This window comes from Hippopotamus amphibius, chromosome 4 (assembly GCF_030028045.1).
Source record: "Hippopotamus amphibius kiboko isolate mHipAmp2 chromosome 4, mHipAmp2.hap2, whole genome shotgun sequence".
Taxonomy (NCBI): Eukaryota; Metazoa; Chordata; class Mammalia; order Artiodactyla; family Hippopotamidae; genus Hippopotamus; species Hippopotamus amphibius.
In genome coordinates this window covers 13196529-13223649 of record NC_080189.1, presented here as the reverse complement: position 1 = coordinate 13223649, position 27121 = coordinate 13196529, and the positions used below count along the sequence as shown (strand labels likewise).

The 27121-nt window shown below is 42.2% G+C and overlaps 1 protein-coding gene across 2 annotated transcripts in view; it reads left to right on the top strand.

Moving 5' to 3' along the window:
• MGAM (maltase-glucoamylase) overlaps positions 1–27121 on the top strand; it is a 77855-nt gene that overhangs the window by 7472 nt on the left and 43262 nt on the right. For both annotated transcript variants that reach the window (XM_057732735.1, XM_057732734.1), the window contains exons 3-20: positions 4554–4674; positions 5694–5803; positions 7185–7336; positions 8231–8402; positions 10391–10490; positions 12652–12764; positions 13066–13191; positions 13990–14121; positions 14272–14388; positions 15666–15779; positions 16820–16904; positions 18257–18374; positions 19045–19216; positions 20015–20131; positions 20701–20855; positions 22788–22872; positions 23640–23696; positions 24210–24334. In XM_057732735.1, coding sequence (XP_057588718.1) covers positions 4554–4674; positions 5694–5803; positions 7185–7336; positions 8231–8402; positions 10391–10490; positions 12652–12764; positions 13066–13191; positions 13990–14121; positions 14272–14388; positions 15666–15779; positions 16820–16904; positions 18257–18374; positions 19045–19216; positions 20015–20131; positions 20701–20855; positions 22788–22872; positions 23640–23696; positions 24210–24334 — 2171 coding nt within the window. The remainder of the gene's footprint in view (positions 1–4553; positions 4675–5693; positions 5804–7184; positions 7337–8230; positions 8403–10390; positions 10491–12651; positions 12765–13065; positions 13192–13989; positions 14122–14271; positions 14389–15665; positions 15780–16819; positions 16905–18256; positions 18375–19044; positions 19217–20014; positions 20132–20700; positions 20856–22787; positions 22873–23639; positions 23697–24209; positions 24335–27121) is intronic.

Here is a 27121-nt window from a genome sequence, read left to right as displayed (position 1 = left end):
TGTGATGCTTTCAGGAGTCCCTGCAGGTCAGTGAGAAAGCTGTTCTGAGAAGAGCTGGGCAGCTGTGAGCCCAGCTGCTTCTTACCTGCTCCAAATTCCCTCCATGTTGGACCAAAACACCAGCCAGATTAAAATTGCTCAAGTCCCCTGTTTTCTTAAAGCATAGTCTCTACATTTATTCACTGCTGCCAAATGAGCTACCCCAAATGTAGTGGCTTAAAACAGCAATCGTTTTGTAATATCTCCTGACTTTATGGTTCAGAGATTTGGGCAGAGTTCGGCTGGGTGGTTCTTCTGCACCACGTGGTATTGACCGGGATGACTATACCAATACAGCTAGAGGCTGATCTGCTCTGGAGGATCCAAGACGGCTTCACTCACACCCCTGGCACTGGGGGAAGGTGACTCTAAGGATCACCTCACCTGGGCCCCTCCCCCTTCCATGTGGTCTCAGGGTCTCTCTCTCGCTCAGTGGTCTCTATAGCAGGGTAGTTCAACTTCTTACACAGGAGTTCGGGGCTGCAAGAGATGGAGACGAAGCTGCCAGACCTCTAAAGGTGAGACCTGGTACCTGTGTAGCATCGCTTTTGTTGCACTCTGTTGCTCGAATCAGTCAGAGACCAGCCCAATGGGAAGGGCAACAGACCCCACTTCCTGATGGGGCATGTGTCAGAGAATGTGCAGCATTTTAGAAATTCTGATTTTGCTCAGAGTAGGTATTAGTAAACATAAAGACTGTGGAGAGACACTGGACAGTACCAAAAGAAGAGGATGGAGGGATGCAGGGTTAGGGGGGCCAGCATCTGGGACAGGATGGTTGGCAGCGCTGAATGAGCAAGGTCCACTGCAGTCCCATTCCTTACAGTGGCAGGAGATGGCTAACTCTGGTTCACTCAGGCCGGCTCTCACTGCACCTGGGACACTTCCTTTTCATCTGTTTGAATTTGTTTTTGCAACTTTGCTTTCTGTCTTTTGTAAATGCTACAGTTGCTGAAGTCCTGATTTTTTTTTAAATCTTAGATCTGCTGCTTCCTAATGACCTAATGATGCATACATTCCAAGTCATATCTAGTCTTAGTAAATTATTTTCAGTTCTCTCTGATTTATACACATTTCTTGTTTGTGCTATTCTAGATTATACTTATTTTTATTATACAAGTTGCAAGTATCTTCTGCTGCTATGAGGCTGTGTTCACCTATTTTATGCTGTCTTGATGAATAGACATTTTATATTTTAATGGAATCAAGCTTATATATTCCTATATTATATCATATCTCAAGGAACAATTCCAGGAAGATTAAAAGAAAAACTTTTCTCTATGGTTTCATTTTGTGTTTTCCATTTGTTCTATTCTTTTTAATGTGCTGCTCTCCACTCACTCCCACCCCGTATACATGTTTTCTTTCCTCATTTTTTGCATTGAGAATTTTCCCCTTAGTTTTCCCTTCAATACTGTATTGGAAATTATACACTCTGTATTATTTTGGCAGTTTCTCTTACATTTTAATTCTCACGTTCAACTTAAAAGGGCATTTTGTGCCTTGGACTTGGGTCTAATTCTTTTTGTCTGCCTTCAGTCCTATTCATGTTGCCATTTTTCATAGCTTCTCTCTACAACTCTTTTCTGAGGTTTCACATCTCGTTACCCTCTTGTCTATATGCCCCATGCTCTGCTTCTTCCCACATCGCTCCTCATAACTGCTTGGCTCCACTGCAGGGTCTGGGATTTCCAGGTGGCCAAGAGGCTGTTCATTTTTCGTGCTGCTTTGGCCACTCTTTGATCTTTGCCCTTTCCAGTTCAATGAAGAAATGATTAAGCTCTGGGGAGCATTCAGAAACTGTTCTACTTAACACTCTTTTTAGCACCTTTCTCTTTTCCTGTTATACGGTGGTTTCATCTGAGTGGGTTTTGAAAAGAAAAAAATGAAAACTGCTGACTACCTGAGTTCACAGTGAAGCTGATTCCATAGGAACAGGAACCACAGATGGACACTGTTTTCCGATCCTTAATATTGGTTATTAGCAAAAAAAAAAAAAAAACAATTAGCATTTGATTAAATCTAATTGTTAATATAGCTAAGCAATTTTTATTTTTGGTCTTACATTTATAAAGCATTGCCATGTCCTCCTGAAAATATGCTCAGCAGATACTCAACCCAGATTATAGAAAGAAAGAAATGGATAACAAGAGAACTAAGTTTTCATCCTCACCTTCTCAACAGCTAAGTGACCTTTGGCAGACCACTTCACCCCTGTGAACTTTTACCTTTGTGGCCTGAGGTTCTTCATCTGTAAAATCATATAGCAGGGTGTGTTAGTTATCTGTTGCTGTGTAACAGATTATCCCAAAACTTAATGGTTTAACACAACAGACATATTTACTCAAGTTTCTATGGTTGGAAATCTGGCCTTGGTGTATCAGGGTGCTCTTGGTTCATAGTCTTCCAGAAGACTGAAGTCAAGGTGGCTGCTGGGACTGTGGGAGGATCCTTTTCAAGCTGATGTATTGTGATTATTAGCAGAATTCAGCTGCTCAAGGATTGTTGGGCTGAGGGCCTCGGTTCCTTGCTGGAGACTTCCCTCAGTTCCTCATCAAGTGAGTTGTTCTTCAGTCCAGCACCTCCCTTCTCGCTGAGTGAGGGCTCCAACAGAATAAGGGAAAGGGAGGGAGCAAGCAGGATGAGAGACACTCCGTAATCTAATATCGGAAGCCACAACCCATCATTTTTGCTATAGTATTTTATTAGTTCCACTCAAGAGGAGCGGTTTCTTTGTACTTTTTTTTGTATTTAACTTGACTGCTTCTTCCAAATTAGTTATATGAGAAAGAGATTGTATTCATTTTAATCTCAATGTGATTCAGTCATTAACTGTAGTTAAAGGCAGGTAACTGTCTTAAATAAGAATTAGAATCTATTTGGGTTTTAAGGAACAATTACTTTCTGCCTTGGGAGGAGTTGAGAGACTATATATTAAAATGTATATACATATATGTATATAATGTGAATATACATAGTTATGTATATAATGTGAATATACATAGTTATGTATATATGTCACATATACTAAATACACACATGTATAACATACACATTTAAAAGTCAAAGCAAAATTGCTTTGATTTAAAGGCTTCTAAATAAAGTTAATTGCCAAGTCTTTTTTAAAAATTTTTATTGGGGTAAAGTTGATTTATAAAATCTTTTTTTTTTAAGCCAAAACCAATTTTTTAAAGCTCTTTATTTGAATATAATTGCTTTACACTCTTGTACCAGTTTTTGAGGTTCACCAAAGTGAATCAGCTGTATTTATATATATATCCCTTCATCCCCTCCCTCCTGTGACTCCCTCCCACCCTCCATGTCCTGCCCCTCTAAGGCATCACCCATCATCGAGTTGATCTCCCTTTGTTATACCGCAACTTCCCACTAGCTCTCTATTTTACAGTTGGTAGTGTAAATATGTCTATGCTACTCTCTCACTTCCTCCCAGCTTCCCCTTCCCCCCACCCCCCAATCCTGTGTCCTTCAGTCCATTCTCTGCATCTGCATCCTTATTCTTGCCCTGTCACTGGGTTCATCAGTACCATTTTTTTAGATTCTGTACATATGAGTTAGCATACGGTATTTGTTTTTCTCTTTCTGGCTTACTTCGCTCTAAATGACAGTCTCTAGGTCTATCCATCTCATTACATATAGCTCCATTTCATTCTTTTTTATGGCTGAGTAATATTCCATTGTATATATGTGCCACATCTTCTTTATCCATTCATCTGTTGATGGGCATTTAGGTTGCTTCTATGTCCTGGCTGTTGTAAACAGTGCTGCAATGAACATTGTGGTACATGTTTCTTTCTGGATTATGGTTTTCTCTGGGTATATGCCCAGTAGTGGGATTCCTGGATTATATGGTAGTTCTATTTTTAGTTTTTAAGGAACCTCCATACTGTTTTCCATAGTGGCTGTACCAACTTACATTCCCACCAACAGTGCAGGAGAGTTCCTTTTTCTCCACACCCTCTCCAACATTTATTGTTTCTAGATTTTTGATGATGGCCATTCTGACTGGTGTGAGGTGATACCTCATTGTGGCTTTGACTTCCATTTCTCTAATGATTAGTGATATTGAGCATCTTTTCATGTGTTTGTTGGCCATCTGCATGTCTTCTTTGGAGAAATGTCTATTTAGGTCTTCTGCCCATTTGTGGATTGGCAAAACCAATGTTAATTAAGCTCCACTTGTAATTTTGTGTTACTGGTGATATAACTATATTGTAGTTTAGAATATTTAAGTAAATTTATCAGTTTTATTGTGATGACAGGTATAGAATGCATTGCAATCACATATTATTATAACAATAACAAGGAAGGATATTGGCCAGAAAATTGAGTTTTGAGTGCAAGCACTGCATTGACTGGGAGACAGCACACTTTCTCTAAATATTGGGTCCCTTATTTGTAAAACAAGGTTCATGATACCACAAGCTCACATTATAGTTATCAATAATAGTGTTCTACACACAAATGGAGTTACTCTGACTAGTCTCTTATTTTAGGCCACATGTGACCAGCGTGGCTGCTGCTGGAAACCTCAGGGAACCATAAGTGTGCCCTGGTGCTACTATTCTAGGAGTCACGGCTATCAAGTGGAGGGTGACCTTGTGAACACAAACGCAGGTAAGCTGGACTTGACCCTGAGGAAGGAGCTCCAGAGCCTCTGGAGCTTGGCTCTGCACACTGCAGAAGAGAGCTGCAGCAGAAGGCGGGGTGTTGCTCTGTATGGCCACCACTGCCTGTGGCAGGAGATGGGCACTGCCCTTGAGCAAGGACTAGTCTATTTTGACATCAAGGAAACAAAAAATCACTCTCTGTCTTAGGAGTTGGGAGACACGTCCTGTTCCTGGCTCTGACTTTATGTACCTTTGTAACCTTGTCCAAACATCGTGACTTCTTTGTTCCCCAAGTTTCTAACTTTTAAAGAGAGAGATTTGAATTCAGTAACCTCTGAGACTACTAACAACTCTAATATAATGTTATTTTAGTGATATGGAAACAATTCCAATTTTATCAACATTTTATGAAAGTTAGCTACCCAAAGTCAGTGTTCATGGACTAAACATCCCCCCTTCTTTCTCACACCTTGAACTGCAGGTGTAATAATGAACATTCTGGGGATAACAGAAGGTGACTACTTTGGGGAGGCTCTAAGCATAAGGGAAGAGGTATGCTCCTCCTCCAGGGCCTCTCGGCCTGATGGGCTTTTCTAATAAGGTCTCGACTCTCACCTGGCTTGTCATATGACTAGGGAGATGGCATCAGTGCCTGCGATCACCTGTGATGGAACACGAAAATAACTGAGAAGGAATACATGTATGTAAACATATTGAGGGCTGAGAGTGTAAAGGGTATATGAGTGACTGATGGGCTGGTGGAATGTGCGTTAGGCCTTTGAGGGACATTTCCATTCCGATTTTGCAGAAGAGAGGCATAGCTTTTGAATAAAGTATTGACAACACCTAGCTTCAGAATCTGAGCCAAGGTTGTATGTGTGTGTGATGAGGTACACATCTGTGTCTCCTCTTCTTTTGGGAGGTAAAGGCTTTTCTCCAGCCCCTTTGACATAAAGCTTAATTGTATGTGGCTGTTTGTGAATTTACACAGCCAGCTATGAGAACTCTTTACCCTCTTCACATCAGGATTCACAGCCCAGCTGAAAAGGTTGCCTTCTCCATCTGTGTTCGGAAATGATGTAAACAACGTCCTTCTCACAGCGGAATACCAGACGTCTAACCGTTTCCACTTTAAGGTTGTAGTTTGTTTATTTTTTAATGTTTTATTTTTTTCATATTCTTTCCATTATAGTTTATTACAAGATATGGAATATAGTTCTCTATGCTCTACAGTAGGACCTCGTTATTTATTTTATAAATAGTAGTTTTTATCTGCTAATCCCAAATTTCTAATTTATCCCTCCCCACCCCCTTTCCCCTTTGGTAACCCTGAGTTTATTTTCTATCTCTGTGTGTCTTTCTGTTTTGTAAATCAGTTCATTTGTATCATATTTTAGATTCCACGTTTAAGTGATATTGTTGCAGAAACTCAGCCTCTGTCCACCCCTGCCAGGAGACGGAGTTTTGGGTGAAGCAGAAAAGAATAGTTTTCATTGCTTTGCCAGGCAAAGGGGGGCCACAGTGGATTGATGCCCTTGACTGTGTAACCCTGCTGGAGGGGGTAGTGAGGAGTTTTGTAGTGTTCAAGGAGCAGGGTGTGATCAGCTCGTGGACAATTCTGGGATTGGTTGGCATCAAGGTGAAGTTTCAAGCATCATCACCTTCTGATTTCAACCAGTCTAGGGTCTGTATGCTTGTGGTCAGCAGTTTTCATCTGGTGGGGGAGGGGGCTGCTTCCTGTAAAAACAACTTAGGACTGTGTGTCAGGCCTTTGTCTATATCTTTCAGGGCTGTGCTTAAACCACATTAAATCCCGTGGGTGATTTTGCGATGTGGCAGAATTATAGTCTAAATTGTTACCAGTTCCCTAGCCCAACAGCTATTTGTTTCTACATCTTCACATTTCCCAATCATTAACTCTTGAGTCAGCATTTCACTTCAAAAGACAAAGACACAGGGGCTTGTACGTGGTTTTGTATCATATGATATTTGTTTATTTAAAATTTTTTGAAAAAGTTCTGTTCCCTACCTGATGACTGCAGTTACTACAAAAGAGAAAAATTTGGTAATAGAGATATTTTTCTCTACTGTCATTATTCTTACTTAGCACATGTATGTTGGAGGCATCTACAGCCTCCCTTCAGTGTGATAACTTCCTAAATATGTATTGTAGAGTTCACTGGTGAGCTTTGGCTTTCATTTATTTTCTCTTGATACCACGTGAAATGTGGTAGGGAGGGAAAAAAAGAATTATCACAGATTTGAAAATTCTAGAGATTGTATCTGCAGACTTACAGTGTATACTTCTACCTCAAGACTAACTTATGCCCAAGGGTTAAACATCTGAATTTGGTGAGATAATGTGTACATCTACCTCAGTCATAATGTCATTTGCTGCCCAGTTCCAGTACCAGGAGCACAGAAGTTAGGAAGCACTGGTGTTGATAGGCATGCTTCTATTTTAGAAAAACAGAGACAGTTTCATTCTGACTGTCTTTCGCTAATCTCTCTGCACAGTTAACTGACCAAAATCAGGACAGATATGAAGTGCCTCACGAGCACGTGCAGCCCTTCAAAGGAAACGCTGCTTCTTCCCTGACCTATAAAACTGAGGTCTCCAAACAGCCATTTAGCATCAAAGTGGTCAGAACAAGCAACAATCGTGTTCTGTAAGTTTTGAAAACCTATCTGGAGATCTGAGTATGAAGGTTATGGGGGAGGGAGGTTTGCAAGCCTGAAAAAGGATGCATTTCTGCAATATTCCTGAAGGCTGTGAGCCCACTGCTGGTAATCAGACTCTCCACCCCCAAATGTATACTTTCTTCTGCCATCCTTCCTCTTTCTTCCTTCTTCCTCTACTACTTCCCCTCCTCCCCCTTCCTCCCCCTTCCCCCCTCCTCTCCCTCCTGCTCCTGCTCCTCCTCCTTTTATTACTAAGCATTTATTACAGGCCAGGCATTGGGCTGTGTCCTTTTTCTCTTTCTTCCTTCCATTTGGTCATTTTTCCTGCTTATTTTCCTTTTTTTCCCTCTCTATCCATCTATCACCTACTCACCAGTAACTCAGGATGGAGCATCTACTATAATGTAAGAATAATATTCTGCTCATGCAATAGAGCAGCGGTCCCCAACCATTTTGGCACCAGGGACAGGTTTCGTGGAAGACAGTTTTTCCACAGACGGAGGTGGGGGGTGGGAATGGTTCGGGCAGTAATGCAAGCAATGGGGAGCAGCAGATGAAGCTTTACTTGCTAGCCCGCCGCTCACCTGCTGCTGTGCGGCCAGGTTCCTAACAGGCCGCTTACTGGTACCCGTCCTCAGCCCGGGGGCTGGGGACTCCTGTGATAGACTGTCAAGAGGGCAAATCTAAGAGATGTGCCAAATGGTACCTGCCCTCAAGAAATCCTGATCTCTTGATGTCCATGGGAAAATGTCACAGGAGGGCAAGTGGAGCTGATTGAGCAGGGGGTACTGAGCCTCTGAGATACAAGAACACTTTTCTAAGCAGTTGCACTGACTCCACTCCACTTGCCCACCGTCCCTGCGTTTTCCATCCGTGTCTAGGTTTGACTCCAGCATCGGGCCGCTGCTGTTTGCTGATCAGTTCCTGCAGCTGTCCATCCGACTGCCCAGTGCTAACGTGTATGGTCTCGGAGAACACGTGCACCAGCAGTACCGGCACGATATGAATTGGAAGACCTGGCCCATATTTGCCAGGGACACAGTCCCCAATGGGGTAAGCTCTCAGGATGGGCCCTTCTCCATTGAGTATCATAGCCTCTTTCGTGAAGGTCACTGCTAGCAGTACAGTATAACGGTTAAGAGTAAGGGGCTAGGGTGAGGCTGTCTGGGTGTGAATTCTGGCATTGCTACTCACCAGTTACGTGGCTCTGGGCAGGTACCTCTCTGTGTCTTTAGTTCCCCATCCATAAAATGGGGGTGATGTACTTACTTCACAGGGTGTGATGGGAGTTAAATGAATTGATGCACGTAGGGTCTCTAGAAGAGTGTCTGCCACATGGAAAGTGCTCTATAAATACTAACTACTTTTCATTATATTTTCCTTTTGAACTAACTAGTTGTGGAGAAAGCATTACTAATATTGATTCTGCACAATAGGTTGGTTACGGTCACCATAGTTAAGGTTGACCTTTACAAATCACCAAGTTACCAGGTTTGTCAGCAAAATAGGATAAAGTAGCAACTAAAATTCTGTTTTAATCATTCTTTGTCTGAAGAATGTTTGGGGCAGTGAAAGAATAGAAGGAATAGAGTTTCATTGTTGTTCTTATTTTATTTTGGTTTTTCTCTGTTTGTTTTGTTTTGAATGCTAAAACTCAAAGCAGAGGTGTTTTCTAGACTCAGCAATACTACATTCATGTCTTGTTCAACAGCTTTCCAGATTAAGCAGTACTAGTGGCTGGGTGAAAGCAGATTTCAGGAATAATTTATTAAGTGAATTTTTTAATATATTATTTCCATTTATCAAAAGGACTCTGAAAAAATAAGTCTAATTTACTCCATTTAACAGACCAGGAAACTGAGGTTTAGGAAAGCCAAATAAATAGCCCAATGTAAAAAAAAAATAGTTTGTAAGGAACAGAAATAGGATCTAATCCCAGGCCCACGCTCCTTACTATACCATATGCCTACGAGAAAGACAGGAAAGGCGTTGGGTCAGAGCAGCTCGTCTGGGATGTGGCTGATGATGCTTGTTTAACAAGGAGCCTTGGGTCCTCACTGCTTGGAGTGTGCAGTAGGGGCCCCACCACGTGAGAAATTTGGGCTCTCAGCTCCCTCTTCTATCTTCTAATTTAGAACCCACACTGAAATGAGGTTCCTTTGCAATTGTACGCACACCAAAGTTTTAGATATGCTGTCCCAAAGCAGTGATTCTCAAACATGATTACACGTTGGAATCCCCAGGTGATTCTGTTTTAATCGGGGTGGGATGCAGTCCAGGTTGAGAACTACTGTTCTAAAGCCCAGAAGAGCAGCTCAAGTTCTAATGTATACTGTCGTAAAGGCTAGAAGACCAGATATCTTACGTAGAGCTCTATCTCGTTGCAAATTAGAAAGGTGCCTGATTTATATTAGGGCTTGATGGAATTTTTGCAGATGGGGTTAGGTCAAGCCTCTTTGAGTCAAGGTCAAGCCTCTTTGAGAGAAGCGCTTTTTTCTTTTTTTTTTTAAACTTTATTGGTGTATAGTTAATTTACACTGCTGTGTTAGTTTCAGGTGTACAAAAAGTGATTCAGTTATACATATACATATATTCATTCGTTTCTTATTATCACAGAATATTGAGTAGGTCCTTTTTGGTTATCTATCTTACATATAGTAGTGTGTATATGTTCATCCCAAGCTCCTGATTTATTCCAACCCCAACATTTCCCCTTTGATAACCATAAATTTGTTTTTGATATCTGTAGAGGAGAGCTTTTTTGAACTATAGTTTCAAAGCTCCTGTTCTCTCACACCCTAACATATCACAGGCTCTCACATTTCTATTAGACAAAAGGTCATAGCTGGCTCATTCTATAAGAAAATACTAATTCACTTTATTAACATCAACCAAATATAGACATTTTATTAAAAATTTGTGTCTTCTTTGACCATGAGTTCCTTGTCAATTCCTTACATGATTAACACTGATTTCCTAAGCTATTTCTGGCCATGTGGAGTTTATTTGTAAATTTTTCGTTTTAAATTATCTTTCTGCAGGATGGAACTAACTTGTACGGTGCACAGACATTCTTCCTATGCCTTGAAGATGCTAGTGGCTTGTCCTTTGGAGTGTTTCTGATGAACAGCAATGCCATGGGTAAAAGACTAAAGGAATATTCATGCACAAGAGTGATTTTCAGTCCCTTTCTTACGGCTTTGTGGTAAAGGAATGGCACTCTTCAGGAATGGCTGAACCGTAGCTTAGGGCCTTGCATGTTCTCTGAGTATGCCATTCCTGCTCATTACCTGTTGACCCATGGTAGCCATGGGCAGAGTTTTCTCTCTCAGCTTACGATTTTCTTGAATCTGGTTGCCTCTGTGGGGATATTTTCTATTATAGAGTTAAAACAGCTAACCCTTTCCTACACTCTATTCTGAGGCAGTTTCTACCAATTTGTTCTTCCCCTTCCTCAGCCTTTTATCCAGTACAAGGTTAATATAAGCTCTGGTAAGAAACTGGTAATTGCTCTAATAGCAGGGCCTGACCAAGGAGTTACAACAGAGCAGTGAAGATGACATCGAGACCTCCAAGGGCAGCGAGGTAAAGTGGAGTGTGAGGGTCATGTAGGGTAGGGTCGGATTGCTTAAGACCAAATGCTATAATATCATAGGACTCCAGGAAGTAGCTTGCTTCCTTGTCTGTGAAGGTTTTAGACCAGATCAATGATTCTCAACTGTTTTTCTGCTTGCACCAGTAACAACCAACCCTAGGACAATGAATCAATCACTACAGGGGAAGAGGAGTTGCGTCAGAATCTCCCAGGGTTGATGGTCTGCATAGGACCATCCCTCTTCTCAATCTGGGACTCGATGGACTACTTAAAGTGTGGCCCATGGAGGGGTCACAGACTGTTTCAGGTCTACAGTAAGATGAGTATAGAAGTTGAGAGTAAACATTGCTATAGCATCCAAGTGCATGCACGAAACTTTTCCTAATAATTCGTTTTTGTGTTATTTTACAAAAGTATCAGTTTGCAAAGACTTGGAAATTAAAAAAAATTAAGGATCTGATTCTTTACCACAGATTGTTTGAGAATCACTCTAAGTGATTCTAAGATATCTGATTGTCAAAGAATAGACTGAAATAATACAAGGATTGTACAGTTTCGGGTGGCTGAAAGGACCCAGAAAACAACTGGAGTCAAGCTTACAGCGAAAGGTCACAGAATCCTAGATACTTCGTGTGAGTTGTTCTTATGACCGAAGAGTACATTGTAATCGATCTTGAGGCCTTTTATCCCTAATGCACATCAAGGCTATGGGGAGACTTCATCTCTGAGAACTGCATTTGGGGCTTAGAGGGATTTTGAATTTATAGTATCATCTCTGACATTTGTTTCGTTGGCACTTGCTTGATGTGAGATCCGCTGAGGCTAGTACCTCCGTGTGTCTAGCCGGGTTAGGGTGTATTCCTGCAGTGATGATGGGATAGGCAGTGGGAACTGCATGTCCTGTAGCTGTGAATGTCAGAGGAGAAAATTTTTTCTCTATCCTCTTAGGTTTGGTATTTGGGGGCCTGTGAATCAATTTGAGAAAAGGCAGGTTAGCAAGAGAAAAGACTGAGTTTATTTACATGTGCAACATGTGTACACACGAGTGCTCAGTGAGTAACTCAAAGGGGTGGTTAGAATTTGGGGCTTACACACCATCCTAATAGGGGAAGAAAGGTACTTAGGATGAAACAAATGGCTTCTTAGAAGGGGTGAGAGGGATAAAGGGCATTTAATGGGACAACAGATGACTTTTTGGAACGCTCCGTGAGCCCGTATCGTGGGAGTTGGCTATTCTTGTGACCGTGTTTGTTTGGGTGTGCTGACAATTTACTATCTCAGAGAACATGGGTTTTGTTCCACGGGAGGGAGGTTTATGACAACTGAGTCTTTATGGGAGGCTCTGCATTTACGCTGATAAGGGATTTCAGAAACGCAAACATCTTCAGCTTACAATCATTTTTATGACACAGTGGCTTATTTTGGACCCCTTCATGAAACCAGTTGCTTTTTCATGAAGTCCTGACACAGCAGCTGAGACACTCCGGTCACCAGTTATGGAAATCTGTCACAGAACAAGTGCTTTGACCTCTCTTGTGCTATGAGGGTGGACTTTGATTGTCAGAGTTTGTCCCCTTTTATACAACAAACTGAGGTGTTAGGATCACTTCATTAGAATTCAGATATTGGTGATCCTCTGGGCTAAAGCTTTGTAATTATTACAGTAGAATGAATTCTAATTATTTGCTTCAATTTTAATCTTTCAAGAGGTTTTCCTCCAGCCCACCCCAGCTGTCACTTACCGCACCATTGGGGGCATTCTGGACTTCTACGTGTTCTTGGGAAACACTCCAGAGCAAGTTGTTCAAGAGTATCTGGAGGTAAACTTATAATGTCATGATTATGACTGAGGAAATCGTAAATAAGCACAAAGGAAAGTAAATTTAATATGCAAGTGTGACTCATAAACATATGCTATTATAAGTAGCTGTTATACATATGCTATTACAAGTTACCCTCAATGATTAATTAAAGGGGCTAGGAAAATAGACTAGCATTCTAACATTAAGGAAATAGTGTACTGGAAAGTGGGGTATATTTTGTGCTCCCAAACTAATGCTTAGAAAAAGTTTTGTTAAAAATAGAGTATTTGCTAACTTTCATTTCACGTCATTCTTTCAGCTCATTGGACGGCCAGCCCTACCCTCATACTGGGCGCTGGGGTTTCATCTCAGTCGTTATGACTATGAAAGCCTGGATAACATGAAAGAAGTCGTGGAGAGAAACCGTGCTGCGCAGCTCCCTTACGTAAGTGAGGCTGCAAAAAGTCCTCCAGAAATAAAAGAATTTTCTTGGCGAATAATAACAACTGTTTATACTGTCTCCTCCTGAGTTTTTTTTTTTTAAATAAATAACAAAAATATTTTTATATGTTCAGAACGCTGGACTTTTTTGTTGGGCCAACCATTCCTTGAAGGAACTGGTTTTCTTATACTTACTGTATTGATTACATTCTACATACTGCATTTTTATTTGCATTCTCAAGGCATTTCTTTCCCCAATTTAGTGGAACAAAAGGATAAAGTATATGCATGTAATAAAATATTTTTCTGAATTCAGTGGCTAAATTTGAATGTGTCTATTATGTGATGAGTAGTGAGGTTTTACAAGAGATGCAGAGAGAAACACCCAGTAGTCTCCGGAATAATCCTCTTCTCTCCCTTAACCCCATTCCCTCGGACGCAAACGCTTAGGTCCTAGAGCAAGAGTCAATTTCATTCTGGGCTCCACTATTTTTATACAAGTAAAATCAGGAAAGAATACATGCCAAAGAAGGCTTGAAGTAGAAGGGAAGCAGCAATGCAAAATGTAGGGTAGTCCAGTGAGGGAGAAGAAGTGGGAGAGACCGTCCCTTCTCTCCTTTATCTTGTGGATGACATAGCATTTAGGTAATGGATATGTTTTTTGTGATTTATTTTGTAATTGTCGTGGTTTGTTTGTTAGATCGACTTTTGATGCCGGTGGGCCAGGCAACAAGGTAGGGTGCTGCAGCTGACCTGATGCCAGGGGTGGGTCACAAATTGTGGCCGTTGTGTATTCTTTCAGGATGTTCAGCATGCCGATATTGACTATATGGACCAGAGGAAGGACTTCACTTATGATCCAGTCAATTTTAAGGGCTTCCCTGAGTTTGTTCAAGAGCTACACAAGAACGGACAGAAATTGGTCATCATTGTGGTATGTGCCATCCCCTTACTCCCCCACATCGTGTCCTTGCTCTTGCCCGTCATTACACCCCCCCTCCCCTCCCCCACCCCTCAATTCCCAGTCTCCTTTCAGTGCCTCTAGCTTAAAGCTAGTCCCTCATTGTGTTTCTCCCCTTCTCAGGATCCAGCCATCTCCAACAACTCTTCCCCGAGTAATCCCTATGGCCCGTACGACAGGGGTTCAGAGATGAAGATATGGGTGAATGCTTCAGATGGACTGACCCCACTCATTGGGGAGGTAACTTAGTGGGGAAGCTGGGAGCTGGATGGGGGGCTGTGGCAGTGTGTGTGTGTGTGTGTGTGTGTGTGTGTGTGTGTTGTAATTGTTTTGTTTTACATTTTTAGATGCCTTATATATGCTGGGGATCAACTTGCCCTTGTCCTTTCATCCCCAAATACCTACCAGCCATCCCAGCTCTTACATTCCCTTCACAGCAAAGTCCCTTTAAACAATAGACTTAGATGCTGAATATCCACCTCCTCACCTATTCGCTCTTCCCCTCCTCCGCTTGTCTGCTGACTGCAGTCTGCTTTCCTCCCCCATCACTCCACCCATCACTCCACTGACTGCTCAGGTACCAGTTACCTCCTAATTGGCAAATCCAATGGAACAGTTTCATTCCTCTTCTTACTAGATTTTTCTGTTATTTGACAAGTTTGACTAGTTTTTTCTCAAACTTTTATTTGTCTTTGTTTTCCATGAAGGTGTTGTCTGCTGGTTCACTTCCTTCTTTTTAATAAATAAATAAATTTATTTATTTATTGGCTGTGTTGGGTCTTTGTTGCTACAGGGCTTTCTCTAGTTGTGTCAAGCAGGGGCTACTCTTCATTGCGGTGTGCGGGCTGCTCATTGCAGTGACTTCTCTTGTGGTGGAGTACAGACTTCTAGGCGCACAGGCTTCAGTAGCTGTGGCACACTGGCTCAGTAGTTGTGGCTCTTGGGTTCTAGAGCGTAGGCTCAGTAGTTGCAGCACATGGGCTTAGTTGCTCTGTGGCATGTGGGATCTTCCCGGACCAGGGATCGAAACCATGTTCCCTGCACTGGCAGGCGGATTCTTAACCACTGCACCACCAGTAAAGTCCTTGCTGGTTCACTTCTAATACCTCTGCTGACCCGAGTGCCTAGTGGCTGAGAGGAAGTAGATAGGAAAAGAGCAGAGAAGAGTAATTAATGGTTAGAACCCACAGCTTGTCATGAATCAGTAGAAATTATACAGTACTCTCCCTCAGTGACTATTCCTAGGATTGGGAGTAGAGAAAATGAGAGGGAAGGGTGAGCCAGAGTTGAAGATTAGCAAGGACTTAACAATTTTTTTGAAGTAAGCTTTTTCTCAAGGGACTATTTGATGACTCCTGTTTATTCCAAGTATTTGAATGGCTTTGCGTTCCTAACTGGAAAGGGCCTGTGCCTGGGCGCCTCTGTTGCCATGATCGTACTAGGAATTTCTTTGTGTTCTATTTTACTCCATATTCACTTAACTTCCTTTCGTCAGTGTTTTTCTTTTCCTCCTGCAGGTCTGGCCTGGAAAAACTGTGTTTCCTGATTACACCAACCCCAAGTGTACTACTTGGTGGACAAATGAATTTGAGCTTTTCCACAATCAAGTAGTGTTTGATGGCATCTGGATTGTGAGTTCTTAGTGTTTTGATTACTAGGCAGCTAACATTCAGACTGTGTATCTCTGTATCATTGAGTCATGGAGCACAGGGGGAAGAGGAGGAGAGGAAAGCATATGTGGCGATAATTCTAGGTATTCCCTCTCTTACTATTCAAGTAATCGTACCAAAACATGTGGATTAGACTCAAAATCAGATTGTTAGGATTGGAAGTAACTCAGAAATCTGTTTTTTCTGAGCCTAGCTCTCCATTTACAAATGAATAAGCTGAAGTCAAAATAAGTCATATACTCTTTACGTTGTCACAAAGTTCTCGAATTGTTCAATTGCCAGTTCAGGGCTCTTTCACTTGAGCCAAAGGACTCAGATGCAGAACACAACTGTGGCTGCAGAAAGGACAAATGTCTCATATGATGTCACATGAAAACACATGCAAAGCAGCAGGTGTCCAGCACAATCTAGGGAGCTCTAGAGTTGAACTTCTCTCTATTTATAAGAGAAAGGTAGAAAACACAAACAGTACGAAGAGCTAAACAGATGAGGAGAGCCAAAATGACATCAGCCAAAGGCATCTACCATCAATATTTCAGTGAGCATTTTTCCAGAGCCCTCACTTGCACAGCTGTGGGTACATGCTCGCTCTCACACTCTCTCTGCATATGTTTATATTATATATATTGTGTATATGCATTTATATGTGTGTGTATTCATAGCTATATTTGAATATTTACAGAATGTATAAGTTGATATATATGGAAACATATGAATTGAAATATTTTTCACCTAATGTTTTTGGAAATTTTTCATTTTCAGTGATTATAGACATATATCATTTTGAAGGGATTTTAAGAACCTTCTCCATGAAGCCTTCAATGAGTACAGAAGACAGGACAGAGACATCTATTTCTCTCCTTAACATAAGAACCTTTTTAAAAAGAAATATCTAGAATTATTTCTCTGAGTCCTCAAAAAAAAAAAAAAAAAGACACCATCAGTACAACATACAAGGACATGTTACTCTTTCTTAATAGCTTTTGCTCTTTGTCTTGTAGGATATGAATGAAGTCTCCAGCTTCGTGGATGGTTCAGTTTCAGGATGTTCCACGAGCAACCTAAACTATCCGCCATTCACTCCCAGTGAGTGTTGATTAGTCTGATTAAAGTGGCAGTGCATATCTGGTATTTTAAATTCATAAGGTTAGATATGAGTACCCTGGCAAGGGAGTTTTTACATGACTTGCATGGGGAAAGAAAATGTGGGTACTGTATAAAGAAAACTGGGAAAGAAAATCAGAACGCTCTATGCTTTCCTAAATGAGGTGTAAATTCAAAAGGGCAACCTAGCATCCTTCTACCTACATCTGAGCTGTTGCTGTTCCAGAGAAGATATGGTGCAGAAGTCAGAGGTTAGTGGTTAGTTCATTTTCCTCTCAAGTGTGTATCAGACAGGTTAGAGCTAACCAGAGAAAGGCCAGGTGATCAGGTTTGATCTTCAGATGAAGGTCAAGTCTGGTGATGTCAAGAGAGTGAAGAACAGATTTGGACCATAAAATGAAAGGAAGCCAGAATCCATGGCTTGGGGGTGGTGGGGTCAAAGTCAGAGTCAGTTAATGTGATGCTAATGACCTCTGATTGAACTTTGAACAACACTGTCTCCCAGGGTGTGTGTGGCCCTGGAACCACAGTGTTTATTGTAGTTTGAAGGAAACTAGAAGTTCACAGACAAATTGTGTCTTGATTAAGAAAGGAATGAGCTGCTAGAATTATAGCACCTTATGAAGACTTCCAGTCTGACAGAAAAATAGGAAATTAGGGCAGATGGGTCAGGATCAAGTGTTGAGAGGTGGAAGGCTTCATTCTTTTAGCAGTAGAAATTATTTCTACTTTAGAGGGAAATATGACAGTCAGATGGTTTTGGAAATATTGATCTGGCATTAATGTGTGCTTCTAATATGAATTAGAATATCAACAGGTCAGAGTTAAATAAGCCATTAGGAAAATTATTGCAAAGGTTAAGATCCAAGGGTAGTTTGGATCTGAACCATAGTGGTGCAAAGGAAGCAGAAAAGATTGGATGAATGAGACAGAGATTGGTCCATCATCCTTTATACTATCTGGTCAATGGAGAGAAGGAGTGAGAAATTAATTTACACTTTCATCTAATATTTTAATTCTTGAACCACTTAACTTAGGTCAGTTTGAAGTCTTCAGACTTAACTTCAAGTCTAACTGGGTCCACTTATTCCAAATGTTTGCCTCTGGTCATGTGAGCACCCAGGTGGGAGAACGTGTATGGGTCAACACAATTTTTTTATATATCAGAAAAACTACCACAGGTGTGTAGCCCTCTGATGGTGAGGAAGCTGTATGATCATTTCCAGGATGGCCACAAAAAATGCCTGCCCAGGGAGCCAACATTTCTGGTGATAGCTGAGAAACAGGGAATGTGCATCTCAGGCTGTCACTGGCTGATCCCTCTTTCGTCGCAGGAGTCCTGGATGGGTACCTGTTCCGCAAGAGTCTCTGCATGGATGCGGTGCAGCACTGGGGCAAGCAGTACGATGTCCACAGTCTGTATGGCTACTCCATGGCGATTGCCACAGCAGAGTAAGGCCGTTATCGCGATGCACTTAATACATGATCAGATTTACTTAATACATCATCAAATTCTTAGTCTCGCTAGGGGCCAGGTGACAGTATGGTATTTTTAAGAACTTGGCAAGATAAGTATGTCTGATTGAATGAATGAAGAAAATCCTTGTCATATAGGGAAGAAGGAATCCAATAAATATTTGTATACTGTGTATAATGAAAGAAAGAATGGATAAATGAATGGAAGGTAGGAGGAAAGAAAGGGAAGTAACTTGACCAAGGGCAAACAGTTAATAAGTTGTAAGAGCAAAATTTGAATTCATTTCTGCATGAGTCCAAGGCCCACATATTTTTCTCTCCACCATACTGTTATAGACTGGTGTATGGAGAGTTAAGTAACATGTAGACTTCATGTGCTTTGGGGGTTTAGGTACTGGCTCTGTATCCTCCTATTGAACTTTGAAATTATGGAGTTAATGTTGTATATAAAATGCCTAAAACAAAGCAAAACAAGATATAAACACACTCAATGGCACAGTTTGCTCCCAATAGCAACTCTACCTCTGCAAGAGAGAACTAGAAGAGTCAGGTGTGTGCTTGAGATCCTTGATATTGTCCCTCTGTCCTCTGGGCTAAGACACACGAAGGTCACACATTGACTCCTTAAGTCTCTCTTCCTTTCTAGAGCTGTCAAGACTGTGTTCCCTAACAAGAGAAGCTTCATTTTAACCCGTTCTACCTTTGCGGGGTCTGGCAAGTTTGCAGGCCACTGGTTAGGAGACAATGCAGCCACCTGGAATGACCTTCAGTGGTCCATCCCTGGCATGCTGGAGTTCAACCTTTTTGGTATCCCACTGGTGAGTCCACATCCCAATCCCCAGAATGCTTCCTTCTAGAAAGGTTCCAAATGATATGGCTCCCCTCTCCTGCCCTCCATGGCCCAGGGATTTCATGTCTGGAGGGTGTGTGCTTTATCTGTGTCAGTATGACACTGATACCACAACATTCTTTCCTGTACTGCCTTACAAGGATAGACGTGCAATCTTGAAGTGGTATCACTGGAATATTTTTTATTAAAGTATGACATATGCACAAAAAAGTGCACATATCCTTAAGGTTACAGTTGGCATCTTTTAGTTAAATTCAGCATATCTGTTTATTGAGCTCTTACTTTGAGCAAGGTATTGAGCTAGGTATGCGTGGTGAGGGTGGAGGGAAACATATATATAATAACAGAAACACCTTGCTTTCCACACCTCACCCCCACCAAAGTCTCTGCCAATTTGGAAAATTAATGCTCCTAGTGCTGTGGTCAAAGTAATGACATCAATGGTATTTCTAGTTATGATTCACCAAAAAGTTACTGTGCGTCAGGTGTTTTACTTATATTATCTCATTTCCTAAAACCCTAGAGTGCCCACTTGAACAAAATGAGGCCACTGAGGCACAGAAGGGCTAAGTCATTCATTTGAAGTCACCTGGCAGTAAAGAGTGGACATAGGATATAGCCCAGTTCCATCACACTACGTCAGCCTTCTCAGGAAGAGGTTAGCCCAGTTCAGTTGGCAGGTCCCTGGTAGAAAGCAAAGCCCAGGAGTAGGGGGCGGTAATGGAAGTGAGATACACATGCTGTCGCTGTCTGTGCGTCCTTCCAGGTGGGTTCTGACATATGTGGCTTTATGTTGGATGCTTCCGAAGAGCTCTGCAGGAGGTGGATGCAGCTGGGAGCCTTCTATCCATTTTCCAGGAATCACAATGGCCAGGGCTACAAGGTGAGTCTCCCAGGAGACAGGATCAAAGTAGACGTGGTGTACAGTAGCACTGGATCTGCCTGCATCCTTGCCAGGACATCTGTTGAGCCAGCTTCCTACCTGGTGCTTCGCTTAGACTAACTGGGACCACCATTTGCAATTAACCAAAACTCAGGATGTGTCGTTAAAACGCCCTGCGGCCGCAGCCTCTGCTGTCTCGACTGCGGGAGTCAAGGAAATGGCGAGTCTGTGAAGGTTTTTAATCAAACCTCTATACACTTTATTTACATTGCTCATTTTGTAATGAGAATCAAATGAGGATGAATTTCAAAGTTATTTAAATGGCAGTCTACGGAGAAAGCACCCCCAGAATGAATGAGGGGGATGCATTGCAGGGTAAAGAATGGCCACTCAACTTGGTGGAATGATCTCCCTTTGCCCAACCCTACTGCTCAGAGGCAAAGTTTGTAAGGTAGGCCCCAGGTCTTGTAGGAACAAATTTCTTGGTTGTGATGAATGGGGTCTGATTTCTCCAGATGCTTCTATTATCTGCAACCAAATGACCATTGTAACCTCTTGTTTCTTCCCAGGCCCAGGATCCTGCCTCCTTTGGAGCTGACTCTCTGCTGTTGAATTCCTCCAGGCACTACCTGAACATCCGCTATACTCTGTTGCCCTATCTCTACACCCTCTTCTACCGTGCTCACAGCCGGGGGGACACAGTGGCCAGGCCCCTTCTGCATGAGTAAGTTCACCTAGCCCAAAGAAATTTTGTTACTGTAACTGGGTACCATTGACAGTATCATCAGATATAAGAGTGAAGGGACTTCCCTGGTGGTCCAGTGGGTAAGACTCTGCACTCCCAATGCAGGAGGTCTGGGTTCAATCCCTGGTTGGGAACTAGGTCCCACATGCATGCTGCAACTAAGACCAGAAGCAACATAAATAAATAGATAAATATTTAAAAATATACGTAAGAGTGAAAATTAAAACAATCCGAACAGTTACTCAGATATACATTTTTTTAACTTGAATAACCAGTTGGTATTTGCAAGGCTATTGCTGCCTATGTACTATTTTAGGTGTATTTCAGTATTATGGCCTGTTCCCTTTGGGGGAGAGAACCAGACTAAAACTTGTGGGGTTTGGAGTCTTTTCTCTGGTCCACCAACTAACTCTATACCTTAGACAAATCATTTAAGTTCTTTCATCCTTAGTGTCTTTAGTCTTAATTTAAAGGATTTAATAATTTGAACCTGATGGTCGCCTTTGTAAAGCATCATATTCAGGCTCTAGGAATAAGCCTCTCATTTACATGAGAATGTAAATAAGAATGCTGTGGAGGATGTCCACAATTCAGAATTTTTACTGTCAGCCAATGAGCATCTCTAATTTGACTCTTAAAAAAAGAGCACTTAAGAGACTTTCCTTAGAGCTGGCCATGTGGTATGAACTGGTGCCTCTACAATATCAGCCAGCATGTGGCTCTGGGGTTTCCAGGCAATCCTGTTTTGGGGCCGGAAGCTCAGGGAAGCTGCTGTGAGGCTTGGTGGGGATTTCTGCTGGGAGAGGGTGTGTCCTTGCTTCCTAGCTAATGCTGTGGGACCCTCTGGTGGCTGCAGGGTGAGTAGCTTTCTCCTGAGCGGCCCTGGCAGAATAAGAAGCAAGGAAGCCTTGTTTAGAAACCTGAGGGCTGAAGATGGTGCTGGGAGGTGTATGGAGCTGGCCTGAGACAGAGGCTGTGATTTAGTCAGGCACCCTGCCCCAGTCTCTCATGCCTTTGGTAGCAATTCTCAGGACAGTCATGCTCTGTGTACATGATGAAAAAAAAAAAAAGAAAAAGGCATGAAAATAGAGATATTATGTTGAACAAATGTTTGGTGCTATATAGATAAACCTCAGTTGGGACATAGAATTCAACCGGTTTTATCGGTTGGCTTTCAAGTGAATTCATTCTAACAGCTTTGAGCACAGATATTCTGAAAACCAAAGTGCCTGAACGTTGAAGGATATATTGCTGGTAATCACTGGGGGCATCTTTGAGGTCTATGTTGGGCGTATCACATCAAAAGAAACATGCAATCCAAGTCTCGCTTATTAAAAATTAACGCAATAATTTTATGGTCTGAAAAAAGAGATTTTTCTTGTCAAAATCAAAATACAGTTAATTCCCTTATGTGTCTGACGTTTTAGGCCCTCAGGCTTTATGTTATTGTATAGTCATTATTGTGGGTGAGTTTTTTTGTTTGTTTGTTTTTGCTGTCTCCTGGAATTCTCTATTAAAAGGTAGGTATCCTAAAAGAGAAAAGAGTAAATTTTTTGTCTGCTCTTTTTTTGGTGATCAGATCCAGTTCCTTTTGGATAGTGAGCTGAAGTTTTAAAATTTCTTGCTTGTTTTAGTTTTTTTTTTTAAGGGGGTTATGGCAAATAGAATTATAGCCTGGAAACTGCCTAGCATAGATACTGAAATAGGAACTTCTGTCCAAATTGGCGGAAGGGTGCAGGGGCTAGGGAAAGCGGCTCTGCTGCAGGAGTGGGGAGGTAGGGACGGAACAGATATCACAGGAGAATTTGGGGAATTTGTGCCAGGCAGGAGCCGGCAAGTTTTAGACAGGCGTGGGAAGAGCTGCCAGAAGGCGCTGGCCCAGATCTCAGTGAGCATTTCTCTGGCCTCTAGGTTCTACGAGGACAGCAACACTTGGGACGTGCACCAGCAGTTTTTATGGGGGCCCGGCCTCCTCATCACCCCAGTTCTGGCTGAGGCAAGTGTTCCCACAGAGCCACACCGGGTGGTCTCTGCTTTTGTTCCCGCTGCCTCCAGACCCCTCTCTTCTTGGAACCATTTGTCTTCTTTCTATTCCAAACCCATTTCCAACATCTGTGGCTGGGGCAGCCCTGAAGACAGTGAGCTGGAGTCTCGGGAAGATGGATATCTGATGGGTACACATTTCTGTCTCTAGAAGTCTTTTGTCCTTGACCAAGTTTCTGATCAGTGTAGAAGCATCTATGGGTGACTCTGGGTTTCAGAATGGTCCTAAGTGTAGTCAGAATCTCATAGCAGACTGTGACTTGCTCCGGGAGGCAGAGGCAGGAGGGAGCAGTGACCCAGCCCTCACTATAAAGTCAGGCTGATCTGGGTGTGATTGCTGCCTCTCCCACTTGGTATCAGTGCCATCTGCAGGAACTTACGTGCTGGTTCCTCAGCTGTAAGGTGAGATACTAATAGTACCTATCACTGGGGACTGTTGGGAAGATTAAATGAAGTACGCAATGTAAAGCTGGAATTTTTACCACAACAGGTGTTTAAATATTCTTCTTCTTCATAATATGGTTCCATCTGGGATTTTTCTTTGAGTTGCCAAGCTATTGCCTCTGTTAGAAGAAAAGCACGAGTGGATAACAGAGAAAAGAAAGGCCATTTACACATTCTCAGTGTGTGGTTAAGAAGTTCCCTAGGGAATGCTAAGAAATCCATCTTATCCCCTTCGGAGTCTGGGCCGTGAAGGACAATGTTTTCTTTTAATTTCAGGGTGCAGAGAAAGTGACAGCATATGTACCTGATGCCGTCTGGTACGACTATGAGACTGTAAGTAGCTCTGACTTTTCTTAACTCTTCAAACTGCATAGACAAGATACCTCTGGGTAGAGAGAATGTTTCTATAGTGTTTCCAGTAATTTCATAGCAGAGTCAATAAAGTGAACCTGGGTCACTTGACATCAGTTATGATGAAATCTGAAAAAGATACTTTCATATACTTTATTCAGCAATAAAATAAAGACGGAAATAGAATGGCTCATGGGCAAATATTGGGGCTGATAGACAATTTGAACCTGGTTATGAGTCAGATTCTTGTTCAGAAAGTTATCAGTTAGTATAACATATGTCAAGTAGCCTCAGCATGACATAATGTCTCCCGAGCCTCCAACTGATCACAGAACCTGTTGTTCTTAAATTCTTTCCCTTTTCTTGCTTGGTTGCCAGACTAGATAGCAATTCAGCTGGTGGGAGAAGGAAAGAGCTGGAGGTAACTCAGCCTGTGGTTAAGAGGTAGAGGTGGTGTGCTCATGCCAATGTGTTTGATTTGCCCGCGTGCCTCAGGGGGGCCGAGTGAAGTGGAGGAAGCAAAAAGCAGAGATGGAACTTCCTGGAGACAAAATTGGACTTCACCTTCGAGGAGGCTACATCTTCCCCACACAGCAGCCGGCCACGACCACTGTGGCCAGGTACAGCGTGGCTGGGGGTTCCCTTTAAGGGGGAGGCTGACAAACCTAGTTGTTTCTCTTCCCATCTGTGGCCCATGTGGAAGATGCTGAAGCATTACACGGAATGTGGGGAGGAAGGGCGTGTGTGTGTGTGGGTGCGTGTGTGGTCATCACACTCTGTTCCCTGGATTTCCCCAGGCCCTTTTTTTTTTCATAAATACTATCAAATTTATTGGGTTAAGTGTGGGGCACCCACGAGTGCCCTCCTGGGTTTGCATGGCGAGACCTTTGAGTGAGCTCCAAAGCCCTCTGCTACCTAGACCTACCCTTGGCCATGGGTCCTTGGCGACAGCGTATCCTGAGTAAAGCCGCATTGACAGCTAACATTTACTAAGTCCTTCCCTTATGCCCATCAGTTTTCTAAATGTATTATATGTGATCCTTACAACAACTGTAGGAGGTAAGCACCATTATCCCTGTTTTAATGATGAGGAAATCAAGAGACAGAGGACCCAGAGTTGCCATAGCCAGAGCCAAGATTTGAACACCCCATAATCCCCAGGTCCCGCCTGCACTGCAGGTGCACGTTGCATGCCTCCAGCTACCTGCAACTGGAAACGTTGACCATTGGAGTTCCATCCTTTGGGTTCAAGGCCTTGATACGTATTTAAATGTTCCCTGAGAGAGGCATTTACTCCTGAGTAAGGTTTGGGGGCAGAGAGAGCAGGAGGGCACTTGAGTGTGCTAGGGAGGAGGGTAAAAAGTGGATAAGCCACAGGCAGGAAGGCAGAGATTTAAACTGGGACTTCACGTTTGGGGAGGCCTGCTCCTTTAGCAGCCCCACCTATAGCAAGTCCAGTTTGTATATTAGGGGCTGATGCTGTTTGGAGGTAGTTAGCTGTTGAGAGGACGGCCAGGAGAGGAGTCCTCTCTTCAGGCTGAGCTGGGTATCCAGCCAGAGGCACATCATGTTGTTTTAACTTTTTAATTGAAGAGTAACATATATACATATATACGCACACGTACGTATATGTCTGTGCATATATATATAAAGTCAGTGATTCTTCACAAACGGGGAACATGCATAGAATCAGCTCCTATATCAAACAATATTACCAGTACCCCAGAAGCCCCTCCTGCTCCCTTCCAGTTGCTGCCTCCCAGGGGTAACCACTGTCTGGACTTCTAAGAGCATAGATTAGTTTTGTCTGTTTTTGGACATTATATGAGTAGAATCAAACAGTATGTATTCTTTTGTGTTGGCTTATTTGCTTAACAGTATGTGAGATTTTTGTTGCATGCATTTGTACATGGTTGGTTTTCATGGCTGTATAGTATCCCATTGTGTGAATAAACCACATGTTATTTATCCCCCCAACCCCAAAAATGTATTGGGTTTCCAGGAACTGTGCTTACACGATGAGCTCTGTGCCCAAGTTTAACTGGTCAACATTAATTCAAACTTTTCCATTTACTCCCTCTTCCAAATGATGTTTTCCATAATCTGTTCACAATACCCCCCGGCCTATACTGGGGAAGCTGTGATTTAGAGCTGCATCCAAATGAATTTTAAAAGACCTTAAGCCTTTCCTTCTTTAAACCTCCTGATTTTCTCCTCAAAATATACTGTCAGGGTGGTGCATCTCCCTGGTTTTTCCAGGACCATTGCAGTTTTAGCCCCGAAAGTCTCAACTCCAGAAAAACAGGGTCTGTTGACTCCCCGCCCCCCCGCCGCCTTGACTCCTCATTCTTATTTCTAGGGAGTGGGATCCACTTTCCACTCCCCTAGAACCTCCATTTCCTGTTCCTTTCTACCCACTGAGCCATTTCTTTCTCGTGATGCAAAACAGGGTTCAAAAATTACTTCCTGTGCACTTAAAATCTCCTTCATGTCACTCATTTCTCTTTGACGATTCTTTGATGCTCTAATTACAGACCCCATCTGTACTAAAGAGGCACACATTCACATCTGTGTCTCTATATGTGTTAGCTTATTTGCTTTTAATAGACAGGGAGTTTTTCGGAGGTTAGAAATTTTTTTCTTTTGAACCTTCCTTACTGCCATAATTTTTCTAATTTAGACTTTTGTGATACTGATGGAAAATACTTATACGTCCAATACCACCTGGTTTCTTTCTCTCTAACTATTCAGCTTCATGCTGTTCTGCATACTGACACCAAAACTGTCTTTCCAAAATGAAGGTCTCAACTTGTTGCTTCCCAGGTCAAAGTCTATGTTCTATCATTAGTAGGGTGTTCAAGGCCAATTATAATCTGGTTTCAAGTTAACAACTGTGTCTCCTGACACACCTTACTACACACCTACAGACCAGCCATGGCCCAAATCTGTTATTCTTCATGCACACTCATCTATTTCCCTGAATTTGGGCTTCAGCACTTATTACCCTTTTCAACATTCGTTGCCTGATACGTTCTTAGTGATCTTCCAAATTAAGCTCAGGTTTCATCTGCGAGAAATCTTCCCCAACAATTCCAGCAGAGGGAGTGCTGCCACCTCCAACTTTCTGCTTATTTTTTAATACTTTTTTCCCCTTAATATTGTGATGTTTCCATCATAGTTATTTTATATTTGGTATCTGAAGATTCTATTATCTAAAACCCTTAGTGGAATCTAAATCTATTGTTAGTTGTTTTTGCCAGCTTTCTTTCGTGTTGGCTTGTTATGTGATATATTTAGTAATTTTTTGGTTTTTCAAATGTGGTGATCTCAAGGATCCAAATATAGGTCTCAGAGATGATTAGCCTGCTCTTTGGTTACAAGCCAGGACTGCTGTCAACTTGGATTTC